Below are 25,028 nucleotides of genomic sequence, written 5' to 3'. Positions count from 1 at the left end.
CATACACAGCAACAATTTGCTAACAGACATTCATTCACCCTCAATTACATTTATCAGACACCGATACGCAGTGCAAAACAAGCTTAGTCTCTAGTTATGCAGTTTCTATGACAATGACCAAATACATATCCACTCAGTAGCAGATTTGACCCTAAGCCTGACTGAAGGGTGTGCGACTGTTTTCTGTCGTCATAGGGTATGTGTTCTGTAACAGCAGGAACTCACTTATTTCTGAAAGCAAGCGCACACGATCAGCTCAGCTGTATTTAAAATGCAGATCAATATTGCATGTTTTACTGGAAGTCACAGACACCCTATTTTATGTGTACTAATCATTTTACAATCAAAGAGTGATGTAAGGGGGCAGAGATGATAAAAAGCAGCATTTTTGTACACGTACGGGGGTGTTTGATCGTACTTCCTCTTAGCTCAGGGAAGAATAACCTCACACTTTAAATTTGTATCGTGATAACCTAATAAATACGATCAATGAGATTATACATAGTACATTTGATTTCCTTCTGGATGGAGCTGTATTCACACACACACTGCCACATTATATTCACATTTTGTGATCGAGACTCTTCATCGAGTGTAATTTGGACTGACCAGAGTACTGTGAAGTGTCTCGCATGATTAAAAACCATTACTACAAGCAGCAGGTGGAAGACGTGTACGGCCTCGGGTGAGAGAATGGTGTTCCATAGCAAACATTTTCCCATGATGCACAGTGCGTGTGCGTATGCATGTGTGGGGCTGTGCAAGGATGTCGATCAGGAGGAACTACTACTACCCTACTACCGCACCAGATTTCTCTCTGAAAGACTTCTCTGTCACTTTCTCTCTCGCACTCGCTTGGAAGAGCAGAGCAGCTAAAACGAGCGGCATCGGTTACTACGTACAGTATATTGCTTCGAGAAAACGCTTCTAAAATATTAAGGGCTATAGTCATCCTCAATAATCTAAAGTGCCTTTTCTGTGAGAGTCGAGCAGGGCGGCTGAACTGGCCCTCTGATGCTGGGATACGGCCTTACACTGTTCATTTCGTATTCTTTCACAGACAATCTCTTCAACACATTGGCACACGCACACAGACGCACATCGACACATTAAATACGTCGGTCCTGAAATCAGGCTGTCAGGACAAACAGAGCGACAGAGACAGAGAAATGCAAGTCCGGTCTTCTCTCTGGAAAGATGGAGGGATGGATGAGTAAATAAAGGTGTGGAGAGATGAGTCATTTGCTTTTTCCCGAAGTGCTGGAACCCCTGGAACCCCGGTCTCCTCGTTCTCCCCTCTCTCCTCTTTCAGCTCTATCTCCTCTCACCTTCTCGGGTGTGTCCCTCTTTTCTGAGCTTTTGTCCGATGCCTCTATTTTATCCGATCGGTCTGAACGCTCAGACTTCTCTGACCTCTCTGATCTCTCTGCCCCCTCAGATGGCTCCGCCCCTTCAGAACGCTCCTTCCGCTCTGATTTGTCGGGGTCGGTGAAGGAGTTTGTGGCTTTCTCCCACTTGGCGATTTCTTCGATCTCCTTCAGGCTAGCGTTGATGCTGTTGACCCAACCTTTCAGATCCTCCTGTAAGACAGAACACACACACACACTCTTGTAATATAGACCACAATAGGCAGAATATTTACCAAACAGCTCTGATCTTTTTCACTCATGTGCGGCTTTGTCTGACATACCTCATCCTTAGCCAGGAAGATGTAGTCCCCTTCAGCAGTGGTCCTTAAAAAACATTAGAAACACATACATTTATAAAAAGTGGTAAAGTGTTCAAAGGGAAAGATCATACAGAATTAAGTGTTTGTGGCTTTGGCATACAGTACGCTACAATTCAAATGTTTCTGAAAGAAGTCCCTTATGCTCACTGATTCTGCATTTAATTACAACAACAGCAAAACAGTAATATTGTGAAATATTATCACATTTCCTATTTTAATTTATTTTAAAATGTAAATTATTCCTGTGATGGAAAGGCTGAGTTTTCAGCAGCCATTACTCCAGTCTTCTGAGTCATATGACCCTTAAGAAATCATTCTGATGTGCCGATTTAGTGCTCGAGAAAACTTTCTTATTATTATTAATGTTGAAAACCATTGTGCTGCTTAATATTTTAGTGCAAACTGTGATGCATTTTTTTTCAAGATTCTTTGATGAATAAAAAGTTTAAAAAGGCAGTTATTTTAAATGTAAAGTTACAGAGTAACAATGTTGCAAAGATTTCTGTCACGTTTGATCAATTTAACGCATCCTTGCTGAATTGAAGCATTCATTTATTTAAAAAAAAAGAAAAAAAAGAAAAAAAAGGGCAATCCTTCAGTATGTCCCACCCCATATCTTTTTGTTTCAATAGGAAATAAATTAACACAAAAACTGCAAAAAGCACTGGGATTTTAATGGCATCTTTTCTTAAAATTAAATTCCTGCATGGTTATTTGTCGCTGTTTTTTTAGCTAGATTAGCAGGCAGTACGGTAGTCATTAAAGATCGCACTGAGTTAATTTTACCTGAGAATGAAGACATTCTTCTTCTTTTTATATCCGTTGGTAGTGTCAAATTCGCAGATGGCCAAGTTGAGAAGTGGCTCATCGTTGTAGGGTGTTGTTTTGTGTCGGGAATCCTTGTAGAAACCGATCTCCCCTTGTTTGAGCACGCAGAACAGATTTACCCACGACTTGCTGCAAGAGGTTTAGAAAGTTAGGAATAACTTTGTGAGTTACTAGGCCTCACCAAGGCATTTAATATTGCTATTAGCAGGCAAATACACTCATAATGACATTTCTAATGCACTATTAGGCCATGACCACAATTGATAAGTCCCCTCCAATATTCAAAATAGTGGTTGATCACAATATGCATTTTAAATGATGGATTCATTTGTTGCCACATCTTTCACTATTCATAATTCATTTGAATGATGAACCGCATGCCGTATACAACCCTAACCCTATACTGGATGTAGTATACATTCAGTATTTCCAGATCACTCTAAATAAATCAAATTCAGTTAGTGGTTATTCACCATGCTATTTACCATGAGGTACATCATTTACCAGAATGCAATCTTTCTCTAGCATGTAAAATGGCAGGGTAGGTCATGCAGCATCAAGTTAATATACAACAACAGATGTCATTTATGCTTGCGTACTGTGTTCGTATACTATCTACTAGCAATGCATGCTATTCTGAACACAGTTAACATTAGCATAATTAGCTATTAGCTTGGTAACAGGATTTCTAGTGTATTAGCAGTAGCGACGAAAAGCACTTAGATTATATATAATAAAATTATAGCTACTGGGGGAAAATCGTGAAAAAAGTAAATAGAGATCATGTCAGGACATTGCGATTTTTATCAGCTAGTAAGAAGAAACACACCTATTTGGGCTTCTCTCTTTCCCCTCCTCTTCGTGTTTCCTGTACAGGAAGCCCTCATGTTGAACGGTGTGGGCAGGAGGCTGAGGTGTGGATGGGACGCTCTGAGCAGGTGCAGAACGGGACCTCCGTGGCTCCTCAGGCTCTTTTGGACGAGGTCTTCGTCGTGGTTTGGGGCGGTCTCGAGCTCGAGGGCGATCCAGACGGCTCACTGGTGCAGAGAGGCTGCTGGAGGGTCTATACACCTCTCCCCTCGCCTGAAAAATACACTTTGTGAATGTATGAAGCAGAATCGTTTATTATAAGAAAACAAAATAGTGAACTATAAAAAATATATTAAATGGTTGTATATGGAAATTAGGCGTGTTGTGCATCACATTGTCAAATCTTCCATCTCCAAATAAAAATATATAAATACTGTATCTGCATACAGCAAACTCAAAGTCTGCATAAGATCATTCTTACCTGAACAATCAAATGTACAGAGATACTTAAAGAGTTTGAGCTGCTGACAAAAATGTTTGGGGATCAGTCCCAAGTTTCAGAGGATGCAAGGTGACCCAGAAAGTGGAGAATTACTGAGATCACAATTCTGCTCTATCACTATTGTGCCCTTGAGCAAGACACCGAACCAAGATACTCCAGAGGCACTGTACCTGCAGTGAGTCTACTCTTATTTCTCTTTGCATGACACAAATGGTAGAAAAATACTTAAACTGTAAACTTTAGCTGTGTGTGGACTGATTTTCTTCAAAACAAGAATCGCCTGAACATTCACTTCTGCTTAAAGGTTTGGGGTCATTAAAGGGTTAGTTCACCCAAAAATGAAAATTAGCCCATAAATTACTCACCCTCAAGTCATCCTAGGTGTATATGACTTTCTTCTTTCAGACGAATCCAATCGGAGTTATATTAAAAATGGTCTTTGATCTTTCAAGCTGTTTAATGCCACTCAGCGGGTGTTGCATGCATCCGTCCAAAAGCAGTTAAATAAAATGCGCCCATCCATAAAAAAAAAAGTGTCTCACACGGCTCCAGGGGGGTGAACAAAGGCCTTCTGTAGCGAATCGATGCATTTTTGTAAGAAAAATATCCATATTCAAAACGTAATAATCACTTTAATCTAGCTTGTACTCACTGTTGTACACTGGAATGTAATGTGGCATTAAACAGCTTGAAAGATCAAAGACCATTTTTAATATAACTCCGACTGGATTCGTCTGAAAGAAGAAAGTCATATACACCTAGGATGACTTGAGGGTGAGTAATTTATGGGCTAATTTTCATTTTTGGGTGAACTAACCCTTTAAGATTGTTTTTTCTTTTGAAAATTAATACGTTTATTTTTTTTTAAAACGTGAAGATCTTACAGAAAAAAATAAGCACTAAATCAGCTTCAGCATCACTTTCTTAAGCACTAAATCAGCATATTTTCTGAAGGAACATGTGACTGGAATAATGGCTCTTCAAAATATATTTAAATTGAAAAATGTTATTAAAAATTATTATTACTGTTTTTACTGTATTTTTGATTAAATAAATGCAACCTTAGTGAGCATCAACTGTATGAGTTCAATTCATTCAAAACCTTTAAAAAATCATACTGACCCCAAACGTTTGAACGGTAAAGTATTACTAATTGTGTAGATGATGCATTAAAATGGTGAGGGGGAATATGATGCATGATGTGAATTAAATCTATGATAAATATTAAATTCCAGTACAGACTCAACACATACTTGACAAGCTTCTCTCTCCTGCACTTGCTCAACAATCTCAGCCATAGTGGAACGCTTCTCCCTAAAAGAAAAAAAAAAAGATGAGAAAGCCAACTAAGTTATACAAATAAGAGAACACACACACACATTTGTTATTTTATCATGGCGGGGACTTTGACTGTTCTATGTTTTTATATTGGGCTATTTCTATTTTCTATACTCAAAACTTTTTTATTATTATTTTCTATATACTATTATTAATATTTTTAATTAGGTTTCCTTTTAATTTGTCATTTAGCTTTATTTTTATTTCAGTTTTATTTTAGTAATTTTAGCACTTCATCTTATTTTATTTCAGTTGGTTGCCACGGCAGCGTTTCTAATTTTCAGATTTTATTCCAGCTTTATTTCAATTACTGAAAATGATATATTATCATTTTAAATAAGCAAGGGCAACACTTTTAGTTAAAAGTTTTAGTTAACAATAACAACACTTCATTACTTTTGTTTATTAAGCTTCATTGATACTATTGGCTGATTTCAGGTTTTACTCTCCTCATGTGGATCTTTAACACTTACCCAAACACTAAACGTACCCCTAAAAGCAAACGTTTTGGTTTTTAGATTAAAATTTCCTTTACATAATTTAGGAACTATTTTTACTTTTAAGGCATCTCAGAAAGGAGGTTTTGTTCCCAAAATATAGCCAAGCAAACACACATACACAAACACTCACCCAGATGGTCTCTTGTCAGATGGCTCTTTCCCAGATTCTGCATCGCTGGAGTCATGTTTCTGTACTCTCTGCTTACCGCTGCCCTCCTGCTCACTAGACGACTGTCTCTCCATTCTTCGACGGTAGCGTTCCTGCCTTACAATCAGTGGGAGCTCGTTAAGTCGTGCCTGGATCTCCTGCTCGCTAGAGGTCTGTCGGCCAAGCCGGTACTCTCTCTCCCGCCTCAAGTGATCCATTTGCGGGTCAGATCGGCTCCCGCGGGGGTCTCTCTGTAACCGGCTGTGGATCATCTCCAGGGAGGGGTCCAGGCCCATAGGAGGAGCTGGCATGTTTGCTGCTCCACCGGCGAGCTGGGCTCGGTGCGCCTCCAGTAAAGGTGGAACAGCTTTGTGAATGTGGTTGATTTTGGGCTGAAAGCAGTCAGCTTTTAGGTGCTGCCAAGCATATCCCAGTTTGGGCTCCACTCCCACCCCCACAGCACCTAAATGGTTCAGGCTGTGGTAGCTGGAGCTGTCTTCTGCTAAAACACCCTGTTGGTTAAGTCCAGTGTAGCTGGAGCTGTTCACCCCCAAGACACCAACTTGTTGGTTTAACCCCTGATAGCTAGAATTATCCAACCCTGAAACAATTTGTTGTTTTAGCCCATGGTAGGAAAGACCCTCCGCCATGCCCCCTGATGGCTGGTTCAGCCCGTGGTACGAGGAGCCATTCATGATGGGCGTGTAAGGGTTCAGGGTGGATCCGAGCCGCTGAGCGAGTGTGTTCACCATGGTGTGTTCTGTGGTGTGCATGAAGTCCGGCCCGGGCTTGGACTCCAGAAATGAGTCCTGAAGAGGGTTACGGAAGAGAGAGGAGGATGAAGACGAGGAAGAGGAGCTGGGCACAAGACAGGAGAGAGGGAACATCTGCCTGCTGAGGAGAGAGGAGGTAGAAGGCTGCTTGTTCAGTTCCTCCTTCATTTTCTCTGCCTGCAGATGGAGAAGAGAGAGAAAGATATTGTAGATCTTAATTTTATGTTATTTATATGCAGGGCCAGCTCCACGTCAACCGAACAATCCTGCCCCCTCAGTCACGGTTAATGTGAAAAGGGATAAAAAAAAGTCACAATTGCCAAGTGCATTAGCTTTCTAACATTAATATTAGATTACTACACAGCAACATTTTAGTTTAGGACAGTGTTTCACAAAGTCACATTTTGATGGGCACATTTGACACATTTGAACCTACATTGCATTGAACTTCCCATGCCATTAAGAATGCATATTTACGGAGTATGCAAAAGGTATGATGAAGTATTTTTTTCATGTTCAGTGAGCTTGATATTTGGTCGTAATTAGTTTATTTCACTGCATTGTTATTGTTGTCTCGGTTGCAGTTCAGGCTGTTCTCACTTACCATTATGCATCTGTTAAATGGGTCGCAATGAGTGTGAAGCAGTCACAAAGTACTGTAGACACAATTAAATATATTTGGTTGTGGTGGTATCATGGTAACTTGTCTGTATTCATGCAGGCCTGCTGAAAATGTGTATCTTTAAGACAGATCTGGTGTTCTAAAACAATTTTTTTTTTTAATGTTGACCTAGGCAATTTTTCTTTTTGTTTTATATAGTAATATTATTCAATGCTTTCCTATCTGTTAGTTGCTCAGTAGCTTTTAGTTTCATAGCTGTAGCAACAGCAGGTTTGTTTATGCCAGACAAATACACGAATGGGCCACTTCACATATAGCAGGGGATGTTACTCTGCGTTATGTCATCAGCCCCTTTTGTTACTTCAGACCCTCTGCAGTGCTGTGCTGGTGCTGACTGTTTATACACAAGTCTGTTTCCATAATGACCTGGCGTAACGAGCTGAAATGATCCTTCCACGTGGACGCGGCCTTCCGGAATGCTTCATGCCGGCGAATCAGCTCCTCCACCTCGTCTGTCCCGCCACCTGCCTCACGGGTATTTGGAGTGATTGGTTCCTTGATTGTGAGCCAGGACTGCTCCGCCGATCCCGGCTGGTTGGACTGCAGCCTCTGCTGGGCTGGAGGGTACAAATAAAGGTTGTGGATAACTCTGAGAAAGTATCAGACTGGCAGACATTTAACATGAAGTTACAACAATGTCATCACTGACCTTGCTGAAGCTTCTCCCAGTGCTGTTCCCATCGCTCATTCAGATCTTTCTGCTTTGCCATGATATACTCCAGCTTCTCCTTTACCTGGATCGGTGGGTATGTAATTATTTATAAGCAGAATACTGATGGCAAGTGATCCATGTTCAATGCAAAATGCAAAAATGTATGCAAACGTGCAGTATGCAAGAGAAACAAAATTTCAATCCTTAGACCTTTACACTACTGTTCAAAAGTCTGGCGTCAGTATTTATGGAATTTTTTTTTTTTTTTTTTTGAAAAAAAATTAATACTTTTAGTTAGTATGGAGGACGCATTATTTTGAAGGTAAAGACATGTATAATGTTACAAAAGATTTCAAATTTCAAATACATTCTGTTCATCTAAGAATCCTAAAAAAATCTTGATTTCCACAAAAACAACTCAGCAAATCAGAATGATTTCTGAAGGATCATGTTACACTGGACTCAAGTAATTTGAGTTACAAAATAACAGTTTGAAAATATTTTAAAATGTAACTCATTTTTTTTGCCATCACAGGAATGAGTTACATTTTAAAATATTTTCAAACTGTTATTTTAAATGTGAATATTACTATCCACAATATTACTGTTTTTACTTTATATTTTATCAAACCCTTGGTGAGCATGATGTTTTTCAAAAAAAAAAAAAAAAAACTTTCAAACCTCAAACTTTTGAATGGTATTTTGTGTCAAATGTTTTAATAAAAATCAGCCCCTGTGACATTAAGCTCAGATAAACCCATAATCCATATAAAGGCAAACTTTAAGACATGAGCCTGGCCATTTGTGTTTTTGGAAAATGCCTTATGATATGATGCCGTGAGCACTGTAAACTTTGACAAATCCAGCATTTTTTTTTTTTTTTAAGTATTCTTCTACCTTCTAAAAACACTTATAGAAGGATAGTCAGAAAAAAGAAAAAAGTCATATTTGCGAGATATACACTCAGAATTGTGAGATATAAACTAAATGAACTTTGTTTAAAACAAAAAAACAAATGCGAGTCTATATAAATTGTCATTTATGCACAAATCATTTGGCAATATGGAAAGGGACAAAAATTATACTCTTAAATGTAACTTTTTTGTTTTGTTTTTAAATTTCTCCTTTTTATATCTGTAGATTTTTTAATTACATAGTAATTAAAATAAAGTTAAGCTTATCGGGTTAACTTTAGTTCCATGTATGTGTTTGCACATAGAGGGTTCAGTGTTCGAGTATGTGTGTACCTCTTCAGCTGCAGGGTTGCGTGCAGCGAGCAGCATCTTTCCCATCTCCACGCAATGCACAAAGTTCTTGCTCTTGTTATCTATCTTTCTCTTCAGATTCTGATGTTGGGACATCATGCCATTCAGCACAGAGAGGTCCCTGACACGTACACAAGGACCCGCCCAACACCAAGACCCACGCCCAGACACAAAAAAAAAAACACGCACACACATTATCCTGATGCATATGGTCTACTGTGATTGGTTTAAATCGTTTCAGGATGAATCAATTGTAGATTCAGGATGACTCAGATGGTTCTATAATTGATCTGGTACCTGGCATCATTAGTCGAGCCAATCTGTCCCATTATTCCATCCATCCACATGTTCAGTTCCCGCACCACAGCGAAGAACTGGATCTTATCGGTTACTGTGGTGACCTGCACACGGCTGCCCTCACATGCAACAAGGAGCTCTTTCCAGGCCTGCATCACTTCCTGCTCACGGGACAAAATGGCATCTGCCTTCTCTCCGGCATAAATCGCACGCAGCTGAACTGCGTTTTCTTGCAGTTGGCGTACCTGAGATAAAGGTAAAAACAAAGGTAAAAATTACTTGTATCTATTTACTGACACTTAGGGGCATCTAAAAATATTTGTCACTTAAAACATTTACTAAAACTATTAAAACAATTTAAATTTAATTTAACTCATTCTGATAGGTATTTTATAGAAGCTTGTTTCAACCATGGGATAGAAAAATCAAAAAGGTAATTGCGACTTTTTATCTCACAATTCTGACTTTTTTTTTTGCAATTCTGAGAAAAAAAGTCATATTTGCGAGATATACACTCAGAATTGTGAGATATAAACTAAGAATTGCGAGAAAAGTAATCAGAATTGTGAGTTTAAAAGTCACAATTATGTTTTTTATTTTTTATTCAGTGGCAGAAACAAAAAAACAAAAAGTCAGAATTGTGAGATGTAAACTTGCAACTGCAAGTTTATAACTTGTATTTCTGAGGGAAAAAGTCAGAATTGTGAGATTTAAACATACAACTACGAGAAAAAACTCTATTTTTTTATTCCATGGCATCAACAAGTTTCCATGTTATTCAGCACTGTGTGATGGTTGTAACTGTGTTTCTGAGTGTTACTGTGCTTCTGGACTGAAATGGGAAGCACCCCTTGCTGGGTCAGGAAGATGAACCAGTCTAAACACTTATTTATCGTGGCTGCTGCACCTGGTCAGAACAGGTGTTGTTGTTTTGTGTGTGTGTGTGTGTGCTAGTGTGAGTCTTACCTGTGAGACCAGCAGCTGCAGGGAGTGCTCAAAAGAGTGCAGGAGTCTCTGCAGTGTGCCAGGGTTGGCTGAGCTCACCTGACATGACCTCACCTCTGGCAGCTGTCTCATCTTTCCTTCGATCTGGACCAGCACCTACAAAACACAAACACAGACACAATGATGATTCCTCATATTTCAGGCAACTGTGAATGGGTTTCAAAAAAACATGTTTTAATGGCTGTATGTGTGCTTGTTTACCTCCTGACAGTCGGTGAAGAACTTGTGTAGCTGGTACGAGGCTGCAAGCATCTGCGCTCTGGTCTCCATGAGCTCCAGAAGATCCGCCCAGGACTCATTCAGCCCATCTTTCCACTCTGCAATGGTGGCAGCATCAGAGTGACTGCAGTCAATCATCTCATTCACCATCTTATTGACTGAATCCATCTGTTTCTGGCCGACTGCACGTGTCTCAGTGGAGAACTGAGTAAAGCTGCTCTGCAGAGCCTGGGAAAATTAAACAGGACCAAAACGACATGTCAGAGATCAGCTCACAGAGGCTTCAACAGGGGAAAACAACAGCACAGGACTTGATTTTATCCATTTGCAACATTAAATCTGATATCACATTAACTATTGGCAAGAGTTTAGGAAGGCTGCATTTTCATTCAACAGTAGCCTATACAGCTTTTTGTTTTTTTGGTTAGCATTATTTCCAACCAAAGTGACATTAGCAGAAAAGGAAAATTCTTTCAGTGGCAGAATAATGAATAGGAGGATTAATAAAGTAAACAGGGTCAATATTGATCCCATCTCGATTTTAAAGTTGATGTCAGTATATATTACATCCTTGAGTTCAAAACACTTGACAATGTGTGTGTGTGTGTGTGTGTGTGTGTGTGAGCTGGTGATACCGCGACATGCTCGAGGTCCTGGCCGAGTTCAGTGGAGCTGGCGACAGCCTCCCTCTCAGAGATCCATTTCTCCAGCGCCTCTACCTCTCGCTTCAGCTGATACAACCAGTATTGCTGCTCCAGCTTTGTTTTCCTCTGTTCCACCAGGTCTTTTAGAGATACATATAGCCGGTCTATATGAGCCTGCTGTTTGGTGATTTGCTCACTGAGAGAGAGAGAGAGGAGCGAGAGAAAGAAAGAGAAAGATAGACAGCAAAACTTATTCTGGTTACACTCCATCCTTATAAACAGTTAAATCGAACATTCAACATCTGGGGTCGAATTTTAACAAATTTGACTTATGCTCACTAAAGCTGCATTTATATGATAAAAACATAATAAAAACTGTAATATTGTGAAATAGTTTTCTATTTTAAAATGTAATTTATTCTTGTGATTGCAAAGCAGAATTTTCAGCAGTCCTCTGTGTCACACGATTCTTCAGAAATCAATAATTTTTGCTTTTTTCACACATCTGTGTATATTTATTTACCTATCTGGATGTCCCAGCTCAAGCATGCGACGGCACTGCTGGGACAGTGAGCTCACTGTCTCTGCATAATTCTCCACTGTTTGCTCTAATGCCAACTGCTCTTTCAGTAACCTAAGAGTGCTGGCCGCATCCTACAGACAAAGAGGATAGATAGAGAAAGAATAAATCTTGGTTTACAAAGTGAAAGACAAGCAGACCACATCACAATGACCACAGTTTACAACCCTGCTATCATCTCTACTCAGAAGACTTCTTTTAAATACACATGTAAACACATTAGGCTGATGATACACAGGGCAGCTTTTTGAGCAATTTTGCCGGGCAACTTTTTTGGAGCAATGTAGTTTGGGTACTTTCCCATTGAGAATGGGTAAGAAACTTCTATCTGGATATTTTAGATCGGTCATGGGCCCTGTGTCTCACCTGGTTGCCCACTGACGGCAACATTGCTCAAAAAGTTGCCCGTGTATCATCAGCCTTAATGTATTAACACACTGTAATACATTAAAGAGATAGTTCACCCAAAAACCTAGTTCACCTTGAATGTAGTAGTTCCTTTGCTATATATGGAGGGTCAGAAAGCACTCAGATTTAATCAAAATATCTTAATTTGTGTTCCGAAGATGAATGAAGGTCTTACGGGAGTAATTAATGACAGAATTCAAATTTTTGGGTGAACTATACCTTTAACCCAACATTCTTGAGTATTGTCATTTAATTTATAGATGGACCGAGTTTTAGGTACAGTACATACGTTTCCTTTCTCCTCATTAAGGACCTGAAGTTTCTGTCCACTGAGCCAAGACTCTGCCTTCGCTGCCTGGGTGTAGTACTGCTGGGCATGGTTCACGGCATCCAGCATCACTGTGCGACGTTCCATCTCTACCTGGAGCACCTCCCACAGCTGCCTCACATGCCCCGCCCCTTCACGCACAAGCTCCACCTCTGGGGTCCGCAGGGCAGCAATGGCCTCCGCCCTTTCCAGCACCTCCTCGACCCGCCCCCTCTGAGCCTGCATCTCCGTCTGCAGTGCCTGCATGTCCAATCATACACAAGTGAGCTGTCAGTCAAAGCTCTACGGCCAACTAAATTACATTACTGGAATCAGAAGCCATGAGAACCAGGCTATCAAGGGCAGCTGAATTAAATATATTCAGGCTTAAACCTCAATTGTATCCAGAAATTTGCAATAAGACTAATGATACATCAAACAACGACAGGTAATTAATAATTAATTAATAGTTGGCTTTTAACCATTGATGTAAGTTTCCATCATTTATGAGAGGATTCCCCGCCACTGACAGAATTCTTTCTGTGTTTTCACTGTTATACAGTAGGAGGCGCTATAACACACCTTATGAAAGAGTACTGAATTCCTGGATCAAAACACGGCGAAGAAGAAGCCGAAACAAACGATCACGTATGTAAGCAGATGCATATGTAAAATAACACAATCATCAAGCATTAAACAGCATATAAATAAAAAATGTTACCGAATGAAATGTTGACCCAGGAAGTGGTATAAGACTGTGCAAGCTTTGGGAGTGTTCTACTCCATCTATATTTGATCATCGTTCTGAATCGAATCCAGACATAATCTTTTACAAAAATGCGATTTTCTCATCTTTTTGTGCAGAATAATGCTTTTTCATGAAACTTACCTACATTCAAGCATTTATAAAAAAAAAATATATATGAAGCTTAAATAAAACTTTGTTTTGTTTTGTTTAAAAGCAGAGGCTCTGCTCTTTCTTTTGACATAATGCATGTTCAAATATTCATATAACTAAATATTTTATTCATGGGGGCCATGAAAATTTTGTGAAAATGATAAAAACACAGGCAGTGGCTGGCAACTTAAAAAAAAAAAAACAATGGCGGGGAAAGAGTTAAGGCCAGTTCAAACCAGATGTATTATAGTTAACTAAAACTAAAACAGTAATTTAAAAAAATGGTTCCATTACAAAATAAAAACAAATAAACAAACTTTGAAATAAAAGATTTGTAAAATACTATTTCATTACAGTTACACATCTCATTTTCTTTTAGTACAACTCTAAGTACTAAAATACCTAAAACTCGCACCGGTTGTGACGTCATGGCTGTCGCCGGCCAACGAGTTGGTGTTTTTTCAATGTATGCTTCAGACACGGGTCACGACGAGGCGTTCCCCATAGCGACCCCTAGAGGACGCAGTTCGAAGTTCCCATGAAAGGGAACTAAAGCTTATAAATTTAAATAAATAAAAACTACAGACATATTTTTTTAAAAATAATAAAAAATGACAAAAACAACAAAATTACTCAAAGCTGAACTAAAATGAAAGTAGAAAACAGAAATATAAACATTTAAAATATTAATAAAAACTATACTAAACTATTAGTGTTAATGATACTTAAATAACTGCTTTTACACCAAGAATGATTACTATAAAGATGACTAAAACAATAACTATATTAGGATCGACACCAATGATAACATTCTGTTTGTTATAAGGGTGTGCTGCAGCTATGTCGCCTGCTGCTTTAAATGCATGAGCTCTTTAAAGTCAAGAGGATTCTGATTGGCTGTCAATGTTTTTTATTGTTCATCAGATGGAAAAAAATCGTTTGAAAATGATTTCAACAATATTGTTGCTTTGTGTTGTCATACATGTAGTTAGAGTGTGGACTTCCCTTTTCTCATAGAAGTACAACAATTATTAAAACACTGTTATTGTTATATTGTCCTTGATGTGAGCGGCCCTTTACAAATTAAGATGATAATCAATCCAACTGATTAAAGATTACTGAGTGAATTGATTGACAGACTCCAAAAGGCATTTGTATCATATTTGGCTCTTGGCCTATAAGATACATCAATTTCCAGACCTCTCATTTACTCTGCTCCCTCTGTCTTTTATAGTTAACAGATGTTGGCAGGAAATATCTTCTTACATCATTTTATGAATGTACAAATAACCAGTGTTGGGCAGTAACGCATTACTTAGTAACGTGTTACTGTAATTTGATTACTTTTTTAGTAACGCAGTAATTTAACGCGTTATAATTTTCAAAATAGTAATTAGAATATAGTTACAAGCCGAGGTCTCTATACGTTACTGCCGCGTTACATTGCTGACAGAATGCAGTGTTTTATAATCTAGAGATTGTAAAAAGGATGTAGCTCACGCACTGTCGAGTCAAGTGCCAGTGGATTAGAGACCTGCTCCCGCGAGATCAGTAATCAGTAATTTGATTACATTTTCAGAGTAACTTGCCAAACACTGCAAATAATGTACATGAGCATACAATGTAGAAGTTACATCAGATGAGTTACATTATATCTGATGCATCTGGTGTCCCAAAACGAGACAAAACCTTCACTGTCTCAGGGCAAAGAGTAGTAGGCTACTGACTTCACGTGAAGTCACGTGATCAATGCTAACCCTTCAAATTGTTTAGATGGACACTTTCTCCTAAAAATTGTGGGTAGATGGGTATATGAAAACCTAATGAAGGTGCTATAAACTTTGTGTGCATGTTTTGGCATTCATAATGGCTTAAGGCTTGAAACTAAAGTTGTTAATTTAACACAATAATTTAGTGACTAATTGTAAAAAAAGGGAGCATATCCCACTGTGGTTGTCTATACTTTATCACAGAAACACCACTGCCTGTCTGAGAATGTACTTGAATCGTGTCCTATATCAGAGTTTAGAAAAAGATACAATAGTCTTTCTTTTAACTTTAGTCTCACCTTATGGTTAATGATTAAATGTTGGACACTCTGCAGATTGGTCCCATATTCTGTAGATGAGGCCAAAAGTAACCGATCCTGAATCCATACCTAAAGAAGCCAAAATACAGAAATGTGAATGTGTAAACAAATGTGATATTTTCTGAATAATATTTAAGTGGTGCTTACCCATGCAAAAATTACAGACTGACATTATGTCACTATGCATTTTGAAGAATCGCATCAGAAACGAACAATGGAAACACCAAATTTCTGGGGGAAAAAATCCCTTCATTTGCAAGAAAATTTGTACACAACATGCTTGAGGTGGTTTAAACTAAAAGTCATGTGACTTGTGACTTGTCTGATGGGACGGCATAACTTGACTAACCAGCGGACCGATCTCGTTGCACAGCATCTGAAATGTTATGGTCATTCTAAAATGCCTGAGATACATTCCCAAATAGCAGGCATCCACCTCCGAAAGCAATGACCGCATTTATTGTGTTTCATCTGCTCGCCGTGAGGCACAAGTAGTTTATCATATGTGACCCTGGACAAAATTATTGATTTTTCTTTTATGCCAAAAATCATTAGGACATTAAGTAAAGATCATGTTCCATGAAGATATTTTGTAAATTTCCTACTGTAAATATATCAAAACTTAATTTTTGATTAGTAATATGCATTGCTAAGAACTTCATTTGGACAACTTTAAAGGCGATTTTCTCAATATTTAGATTTTTTTGCACCCTCAGATTCCAGATTTTCAAATAGTTGTATCTCGGCCAAATATTGTCCTATCCTAACAAACCATACATTAATGGAAAGCTTATTTAGCTTATTCAGCTTTCAGATGATGTATAAATCTCAATTTCGAAAAATTTACCCTTATGACTTTTGGTTTTGTGCTCCAGGGTCACATATGCAAAAATTATAATATACAGTGGCTTCTCCTACTTTTCTTAACGATATTTAGTGCCAGTTTATCAGGAAGTGATGATTTTTTTACTTTTTGACTTGTTGGATGTAGACGGTGCTTTATTCATAAATGTTTTATGCGATATTCCAATTTTGCGCATAAGTTAAATTCGCAACTTTGGTTGGAAACATAGCTATTGTGTGTTTTGGAGTGCCACTTTGTTCTTTTACACATGAGCAGCTCATGATCCAGTGTTTTTAGGGGCTCAGAGTGGCTCAGTTCACAGTCCATACAAGCTCATCTTTCAACTAAACTCGTCTAAGGATGTGCTGTAAGCTTGGGTCACCTATAAAGGGCATTTAGGAACGCAACCATCTTCCCAAACCAGTACAGAAAAACGCTTACAAATCAGCTGTTGTCAACAAAAAAGCTCCCTGTGGTTTACAAAATAAAAGCTTTATAGGTTAATGTTTAAAAATTAAGAAATTAAAAAAGCCAAAAGCATTAGTATTGTAATTTTACAGTTGACTTTTATCAAAGCTGAAGTTTACAATTACTTTTTTTTTTTTCAAAATAATCTAATATTTTTTATTTTGTTCATTTTGTTTCAGTAATAATAATAATGAATAATATGATGAATATTATTCTTATATATTTATACTGATATATAATCACAAACTATATGGCGAATAGAAAGTGACACTCACAATCTCATCCTCCAGGTCCTGGGTGACTTGGTGCAATTCTTTTGAGGCGAGAAGTATCCGCCTCCTTTCCTTCAGAGGCTCGATAAGACGCACGATTCGGGTCTCCGTCACACCTCCTTGCTCTTCTCTTTCTGGTCTCCGGTGATCAGCACCAGCCCTGACTTCACCAACACCTTGATAAAGCTGCATCTGGGCTTCCATTGACTAAGAAATGAAGATAACGTGAGATTACAAAATGGATTTGCAATTTTCCAAATGAAAAAAAAAACAAACACTTTTGCAGGTCTCACTTGTATCCTCTGGAGTTGCTGGCTGAAAGTGGGGCGCGGCTGAAGGAGGGTGGGTTGGGTGCTCTGGGTGGAGCCTAGTGTGGGCGGCTGCTCCTGTATGGCGGTGAGATGCTGGTCCAGGTCGCTGAGGGTTTTAGTGGGCAGGTCGATAGTGCGGTGGTTCTGCGTTTCAAACAGCTGGCGGGCCTTGACTTTGGTGGTGTTCTCCAGGTGAGACCAGCACTCTCTGATTTCCTTCAACTTCATCTCCACCACTGATTGCAACTCGGGCTGTTCCTGGATCAGCTCCTCGCCCTCCTATACATACAATTGTAACATAATCCATGAACGTGTTACTGCTCTGACCCTCAACTTTCATCCTTGCCAGTTTATGCCTGTGTGTGTATGTGTAAGATGGAAAGGGATCAAAGTAAAGAGAGTATCTGTCTCTTCAGAGCCATGGCTGAAGTCCAGCCTCCTAAAATAGGGCGCCATCACACACACACACACATATACACACACACTCACTGTCTCTCTCTCTCTGCATCAGTGTGTAAAGGTTCATTCTTCTCTGCAGAAACACATGAAATTAAATTCACTCCTGATTCTCTTTTCAAAACGATCTACATCCCTCTTTCCGTCACAGAGCCTTCACTGTGTGTGTGTGTGTGTGTGTGTGTACACGTGTGCATGTCCATACGTGTGTGCGTTTGTGTTTCATAATGCAGTGCAGCATTTCTCCTCTTGGCACAAGTCGCCTGCTCCCCAATCACAGTGGGACGCGGTGTCATTGCTTCTGCTGTTTCTCAGGTTACAGCCTCATTAACTCGCGTTTCCGCAGCTACGTACCACTATCTTGAGTGTGTTTGTGTGTGATGCTGTAATCAGGTCAGGCAGCTCCTCAGAGCTACAGAAATCAGGTTCGGGAAATACTGGCAGCCATCTTAGTTCAGCCAAACAAAAAAAAGTGCTAAAAATGAAAAAACTTTCTCCTGCAAAACATGCCATGTCTGACAATATTTCTGACACATATTGGCATCAAAGAGGAAACAAATAGTATTTTTTTAATTGTTCATTTGCTTAATTTTTGATGTACTGTAGCAAAGTTTGTAGTGCTAAAGAGATTTCAAGACAAATTCAGAGCCCTCCATCACTGAAAATGATTAAGGATAATATGAAACTTATGAACTTATGAATTTGAGGTAATAAAGCTTATTATAATGGTATCCTATGTTTCTTAATTATGTTTCTGTGGCTATGGCTTTAGCTCAAGATGCACCAATACTAAATCATTACATTTGGTTTAAGGATGGGCATGAGTAACCGAGTACTCAAAAGTTACAGCAATTAACAATCATACACTCCAAAAAATGCTGGGTAAAATAGGAACAAACCCAGCAACTGGGTTGTTTTGACCCAGCGGTTGGGTTACTACCCAGAAGGTTGGGTTAAACATTTAACCCAACCGCTGGGTCAAAACAGCCCAATTGCTGGGTTTGTCCCTATTTTACCCAGCACTGGGTTGTATTTAACCCAGCGATTTTTAGAGTGTAAAAACAATGATCGGGTGACTTTTAAAGTACGTATTTTTCTTTGATGACGAAATTAAACTTGAGTGCAAGATGTGCACCGCCAATCTGTCAAAGAATTAACATTAATCACAACATCATTAGCATATGCATCCACAATGTGCGCAACAATCCTAAATTGCACGTTAATTTGTGAAAATGTAAGTTGTAATGTTGTATACATAGCTGATTGATCTTATATAGGATGCGTTTGCTTGAGTTATTTAATCCGTTAGTAAAGTGCTTCAGTTTACCAGTGTTCATTCACTCTTCAGCTTCAGCTCACGCAGCTCACAATTGAATGATTGAATATTACTGAATAGTATCAGCGTAACTAAATTGCTGATTTTATTATTTGAACCAATCATATTCCATATAAATGTTAATTTTCCAAAAACACTGGTTCATTAAAAAAAAGAGACATCTAGAATTCTACAGAATGAAATAAAAGAATTCTAAATTCTACAATGACCTGCACAACTGTAAAATAGGTCCTAGATTTCTGACAGCTGTAGTCCTGAAACAAAATCCTGAAGAACAGGGAGAGAAAAGGAAGCATGTTGCAAATTGCTCAGAAAGCAGAATTAGACTCTCCTTCTTCAAACTGAACAGAACCAGCAAACATCTGACAATTCAAAGTCAGACGCACAACGCGCAAAGACATAAAACTTTGACTTGACTTAGTGGGGGGAAAAAAATATTTTCTACATCAAATATTCAACATATACACATAAGCCCATGCATATGCTGATGAATCTAATTCACTGCAGGATTCAGATTATAAAAAGCTATTTCACTCATGAGATTGGTTTGCATGTTTGATATGGTCCACTGAAATCACCCGAAATAAAGCTTTACGAAACACTGGCACTGAAGTACCAGAACAACATTAATCACAAGTTTCACAAAAGGCCTGGAGATACATGACAGTCACATCCACATAGAGTAGCCAAGAAGCTGCTGATTTCCACTGGCATTTACAGATCAAGAAAAGAAAGAATCGCACCATTTAATGATATTCCACTTTCCCAAACCATGATCTGACACTGATCCATGTTACATTAGGGCTGGGCGATCCATTGAATATTCACAATATATTCAAAATGACTTTTATAATGATAACAATTTATGCAACACAGACAATACTGTGATGATATCTTAATGCTTTTTAATTGTAAATTACATTTGCCAAAGACTAGCTACGTCCTTAGGCTAGTACACTAGCAATTCTTCTTAAGACAAAGTTAAGACAAAGATGTTTCAATACTTATGTTCATTTAAGTCTGATTGTATGGGATTAGAAGGTTGTAGCAATAAATAAATAAATAATAATGTTGTATTTGTGTTTATCAATTATATGCATATAAAGTAAATATAAATAAAAATGAATATACCAATATCCATACAAATATAAATATAATTTTTCCTGTATATTTAGAAAAAAACAGTGTGGAAACATGCCTTTATTTATTTCTTTTAACTAGGTTAAAATTCTTTAAACATTTTGAATATACATGCTAAAATGTATGTTTGTTTGAAATGCTGATCTTTCTGTCTGCCTGATTAAAAAATATATATTTACCATCCCTATGTCACATACATTAAAAAGAACTCTATTAACGGAACCAGTATTTCTTGCCATATGACAAGATTTTTTAAGAGTATAAACCAGTCTGATTGCTGCCTGGAAACTAATCGTTGATTTTAATAATTCCAGTAAGAGGGCTTCTCCTCTAGGCAAGCTCTGACACAGAAGCATCAGAAAATACACATGAGTGACATTTAAAATCAGCTTGAATAAAGATTAGCTTAATTATTACAAAGTAGTGCAGTCAGCCTAAAGGCTACAGAGTTTAGAATCTTACATCATCTATTCCTTGGAGAACTGTATAAATAGCACCAAACTTCATTCAGTCATACACGGAAGAAACATGAGAAGAGAAAACAAGGCCAAAACAGAAAGATAGCAGGCCCACAACATCTAATAAGACATTCAGACATGTTGTAATTCAGAGTATTGCGGTACAAATCCACCACAGGAACACAGTGACGAATCAGCAACAAGGCATTTGAGATATTATTAACCAAATCATTAATGCAGCAAAATGCATCTGAAATTTCTAGTCAGAGCTGGATTGTTTACTACTATTCCATTAAGACAGAAACCTTTGTGGAAGAGCTCCTTCACCTATGTTTAGATCTTCTTGCCATCACAACCGCAATATAACACAAAAATAGAGAAAACACACTTGCAACACTACCACATACTAGCATCTCGGTCCACACAGCATCATACATCTACCATAAAATCACACACACACATATGCCACTTCATGGATTCAGATAATGAATTCATATTTTGCACAGTTTAATTCTTGGTTTCGGTATTGTACGTATTTTTGAGACAATTCAGCACAACATTTAGCACATCAGTGAGGCTGATTCTCAGCTTTCCACCCACTGTCAACATGAAAGAAGAACAGTAGCGGCATCTACGCAGTCATACAGCGACACACAATGCATCATGTCATGGTTCCTTGCCATTTTCTGTGATCAGCAATACTAGCAAATATCCCATTAATACCCATCACACCTTTAGACTGATTTACATGATACTAATCATATTAATGTCCCTGCCATCACACAAGGTGCTCTATGGTTTCAGACACTTCACAGTGCCATTGGAAACCCAGCCATCACACTACAGCTGCACCGGGATGTCCTGTTGTGTATCAGGCCATGATAAGCAATCTTTCAGGACAGCATGTACCGGATCAGAACAGGTCACCTGGGATCAAATACTGTATTGCAGGGCATCATAAGGCACCATAGACCAACTGAAACCGAACATGTTATATAACATTTAATGGCAAGTGACATTTAAAAAAAAAGATAAGAAATAAGATCTTAAATGGGAACACACCGAAAATTTAAAAATTCTAGTTGACACCAATAAGCTGATAATTGGCTGATAATTAATACAAGGCCAATAACACACGGAAATCTAAAATCAACATTTGTCATCAATGTCAGATCAGTGTTTTGGTGTTTAAGCGAATGTAAGCATCACAACATTACAATATGGATAGCCATTTATTTTGAGAATGTGAAATGTTCTATAAAAGTGAGATAGCATCCTTCAAGAAACTGTGAAACTGTAGTTGTAATGTAGTGTTACATCTATAAATTAGATGACTGCAAAAGTAATCTAAAATAAAAAATGGTATATTGTATAAATGAGTATGCACACCTACATATCCAATACCCATTAAAAACAATATATGTAAAATGTATTTAACCTTGTTATTAATTAGTAAATATGGAAGTACTTATTTAGCACTATTATATGATGTTGTTTGGCACAACGGTCAACGATTGTTGTTTTTATTGTGCTTTAAAAATAAAATTGACTGAAAAATCTTTTTGCTTTATTTACTGGCATGGCATCTCATACTAAATTTATTTGTTGATTTAAATACACAACAATAAAAAACATGCTTCAAATGCCTCAATGGTTTCAGGTAGAAACACTGGACATGGGAAATATAACGAAGAGAGAAGAAGAAATCCTGCACACTGCTATGTGTGCCATGTCTCTGCTTTTAGATGCCTGATGAAGGTTGCATAATCGAAAATTTGCTGTTTCAACAAACATTGGATTTCCTGCAATCTATGGCAATTTTGGGTTTTTTACTTATCTCAACACTGGGTTAAGAAAAAAAAAACATGCATGATTACAGAGGACACTATTCACTCCTTTTTGAATAAACATCCCAAAGTCTACACCTATATGTCAGAATCTGTCATCAGTTCATCTCCAATCAACCCCAAATTTGTTCTAAACCCATTCTCAACCAACCATCAAGCATTCGCCTCAAATCTATTCTCCGTTCATCCTCAATCAAGGCCAAATGCCCTCAACTAAACCACAACCAAAGCTAAATCTGTACTCGGCCCATTCATAATCAATTTTCAATCCAAAATCTTTTTTCAACCAATCCTGAATCTTTTCTCAATTCATTCTAAACCATTCCTGAATCTTCCCTCAACAGATCCTGAATCTGCTCTCAGTTTTCAGCTAATTTTTTAACACAAGTCTTATTTCCTTCATACATCTCATGCGCTCTAAATTCAACTGAGAATTCATACTGGCTCAGTAATGTTTTCCACAATTCCCAGGATAAAAGTAAGGTCTAGGAACAGCATTTACATTTATTAACCAAGAGACACCAAGTCACCAAGGCTGCATTTATTTTGATCAAAAGTACAGTAATATAGTGAAATATTATTACAATATTATAACAGTTTTTTATATATTTTAAAAAGCAATTTATTCCTAAATATTCAGCAGTCATTACTCCAGATGTCAGAGACACATGATCCATCAGAAATCATTCTATATGCTGATTTACAGTTCTTATTATTATCAATTTTCAAAACAGTTGTGCTGCTTAATATTTTTGGGCAAACCATTTAAGGATTCTTTGATGAATAGAAGGTTCAAAAGAATAGCATGTATTTAAAAAATACATCTTTTGTAACATTATAAATGTCTTTACTGACACTTTTGATCAATTTAATGCATCAATGCTGAAAAAATTTAATTCTTTTAAAATAAAAACACATCCTTATAAATGTATATATATTTACGAAGAAACTGTGCTCATAAAGCCAATGTGCTGGAAAGGAGTCAGAGCCCATGCAGTTACCTGAAAAGCACCTTATGTACAAAGTGCCCACCCAAATATAAATTTTTTCCCTTCTTCTCACCATCCCATTTCTTTAATTTCGTCGCCTGTGACTCACCTGTTCGATCTTGGCGAGCCATTCTTTGTTACGGGCCAGTTCGGCCATGAAGGCCTGGTGCTTCATCCATTTCCTGTGCAGCTTCTGAGCTTCATCTCGAGCTCCATCGCGAGCTGTCAGCATCCTATCGGCCTCTGGGAGCTCTGCTCAGCTACACCATACACACACATGCACAGAGCAGTCAGCAGACAGCTACGACACATACACACTCTGTCACAATCTTTTAGCCATCATTTCCACACACACACACAGCACCAGGCCCTGTACACTCCACATCAATACAACACTGCAGCACCACGAAAAACCTCTTCACCTGCACCACCAGCACACACACATCCCAAAAATGTCCAGAGCAGAGGAGAGAGCAGCACCTCAGCAGAATGTGCAGCAGCAGTGGGGTCTGGAGCTCAGGGGTGGGGGAACCACTGGGTCCTCATGTCCTCCAGGTTAGCGTCCAGGCCCCTGCAGTTCTGCTGCAGTATCCGTGCGTCAGTCCAACGGCTCAGAAAAAACAACCGGTACGCACACACGCAAGTCAGACACCCACTGAAAGCGCTTGGTCTCCTACAGAAACCTTCGGTGGGGCTGTTTCCTGTAAAAAAAATCACTGCATTATAATCCTTCAAGCCACATGAGAACCAAAAGCTGCGTCTTCGCCTGCTTGCGTCCACGTCAGGGGCTAAGCTCTGGTTTCAGCGCTGCGCCCGGAATCGCTTCGCCGTCCTGCTGTCGACCTGGGTGGATGGGGGGTTCGGAGGAGGAGTGGGAGGAGTCGCTGATGTGCGTATATGTTGGGGGGGGGACAGCAGATTTAGTCACCTAAAGACACAAGTTACCCTCTTTGAATGAGCTCACGCATTTGCAAACATCGTGCTGCGGAGGATGCAACGGCTGAATGAATGCACACGTGTGCTTTTGTGGGCAGATTCTCATGTGCTCTAGTGTGATTGCAATGCAGCATGCTGCAGTCTCTCTCTCTCTCTCTCTCTCTCTGTCAGCGCAGAGAAAACCGCCTCAATCCTATCAACAGACTTTACTGCAGTGCCTCAGAGTGAGGGAGGGAGGGAGGGAGGGAGGGAGCGAGAAAGAGGGAGAGGCAGAGAGAACGAGAGAGAGAGAGGGAG

The 25,028-nt window shown here is 38.7% G+C and overlaps 1 protein-coding gene across 6 annotated transcripts in view; it reads right to left on the bottom strand.

The window, feature by feature from the left end:
- Positions 1 to 307: 307 nt before the first annotated feature.
- LOC107733362 (spectrin beta chain, non-erythrocytic 4-like) overlaps positions 308 to 25,028 on the bottom strand; it is a 27,439-nt gene continuing 2,718 nt past the window's right edge. Inside the window, exons 3-22 of one of the 6 annotated variants that reach the window (XM_016544964.1) lie at positions 24,218 to 24,496; positions 23,905 to 24,055; positions 17,552 to 17,848; positions 17,262 to 17,465; positions 15,654 to 15,743; positions 12,670 to 12,948; positions 11,916 to 12,046; positions 11,384 to 11,588; positions 10,731 to 10,976; positions 10,491 to 10,625; positions 9,525 to 9,769; positions 9,210 to 9,390; positions 7,960 to 8,044; positions 7,677 to 7,867; positions 5,838 to 6,805; positions 5,123 to 5,183; positions 3,387 to 3,640; positions 2,516 to 2,686; positions 1,691 to 1,733; positions 308 to 1,580 (exon numbers count right to left, since the gene is read on the bottom strand). In XM_016544964.1, the coding sequence (XP_016400450.1) occupies positions 1,239 to 1,580; positions 1,691 to 1,733; positions 2,516 to 2,686; positions 3,387 to 3,640; positions 5,123 to 5,183; positions 5,838 to 6,805; positions 7,677 to 7,867; positions 7,960 to 8,044; positions 9,210 to 9,390; positions 9,525 to 9,769; positions 10,491 to 10,625; positions 10,731 to 10,976; positions 11,384 to 11,588; positions 11,916 to 12,046; positions 12,670 to 12,948; positions 15,654 to 15,743; positions 17,262 to 17,465; positions 17,552 to 17,848; positions 23,905 to 24,027 (4,251 nt within the window). In that variant the 5' untranslated portion in view covers positions 24,028 to 24,055; positions 24,218 to 24,496 and the 3' untranslated portion in view covers positions 308 to 1,238. Of the gene's footprint in view, positions 1,581 to 1,690; positions 1,734 to 2,515; positions 2,687 to 3,386; positions 3,641 to 5,122; positions 5,184 to 5,837; positions 6,806 to 7,676; positions 7,868 to 7,959; positions 8,045 to 9,209; positions 9,391 to 9,524; positions 9,770 to 10,490; positions 10,626 to 10,730; positions 10,977 to 11,383; positions 11,589 to 11,915; positions 12,047 to 12,669; positions 12,949 to 15,653; positions 15,744 to 17,261; positions 17,466 to 17,551; positions 17,849 to 23,904; positions 24,497 to 25,028 lie in introns of all 6 variants that reach the window. The other 5 variants (XM_016544963.1, XM_016544962.1, XM_016544965.1 and 2 more) reach the window with 5 other exon arrangements.

The sequence above is a fragment of the Sinocyclocheilus rhinocerous genome, unplaced genomic scaffold (genome assembly GCF_001515625.1).
Source record: "Sinocyclocheilus rhinocerous isolate Xijiao unplaced genomic scaffold, SAMN03320098_v1.1 scaffold3750, whole genome shotgun sequence".
Lineage (NCBI taxonomy): Eukaryota > Metazoa > Chordata > Actinopteri > Cypriniformes > Cyprinidae > Sinocyclocheilus > Sinocyclocheilus rhinocerous.
Note: the sequence above shows the minus strand (reverse complement) of the source record. Positions and strands in the feature narration are given on the sequence as shown.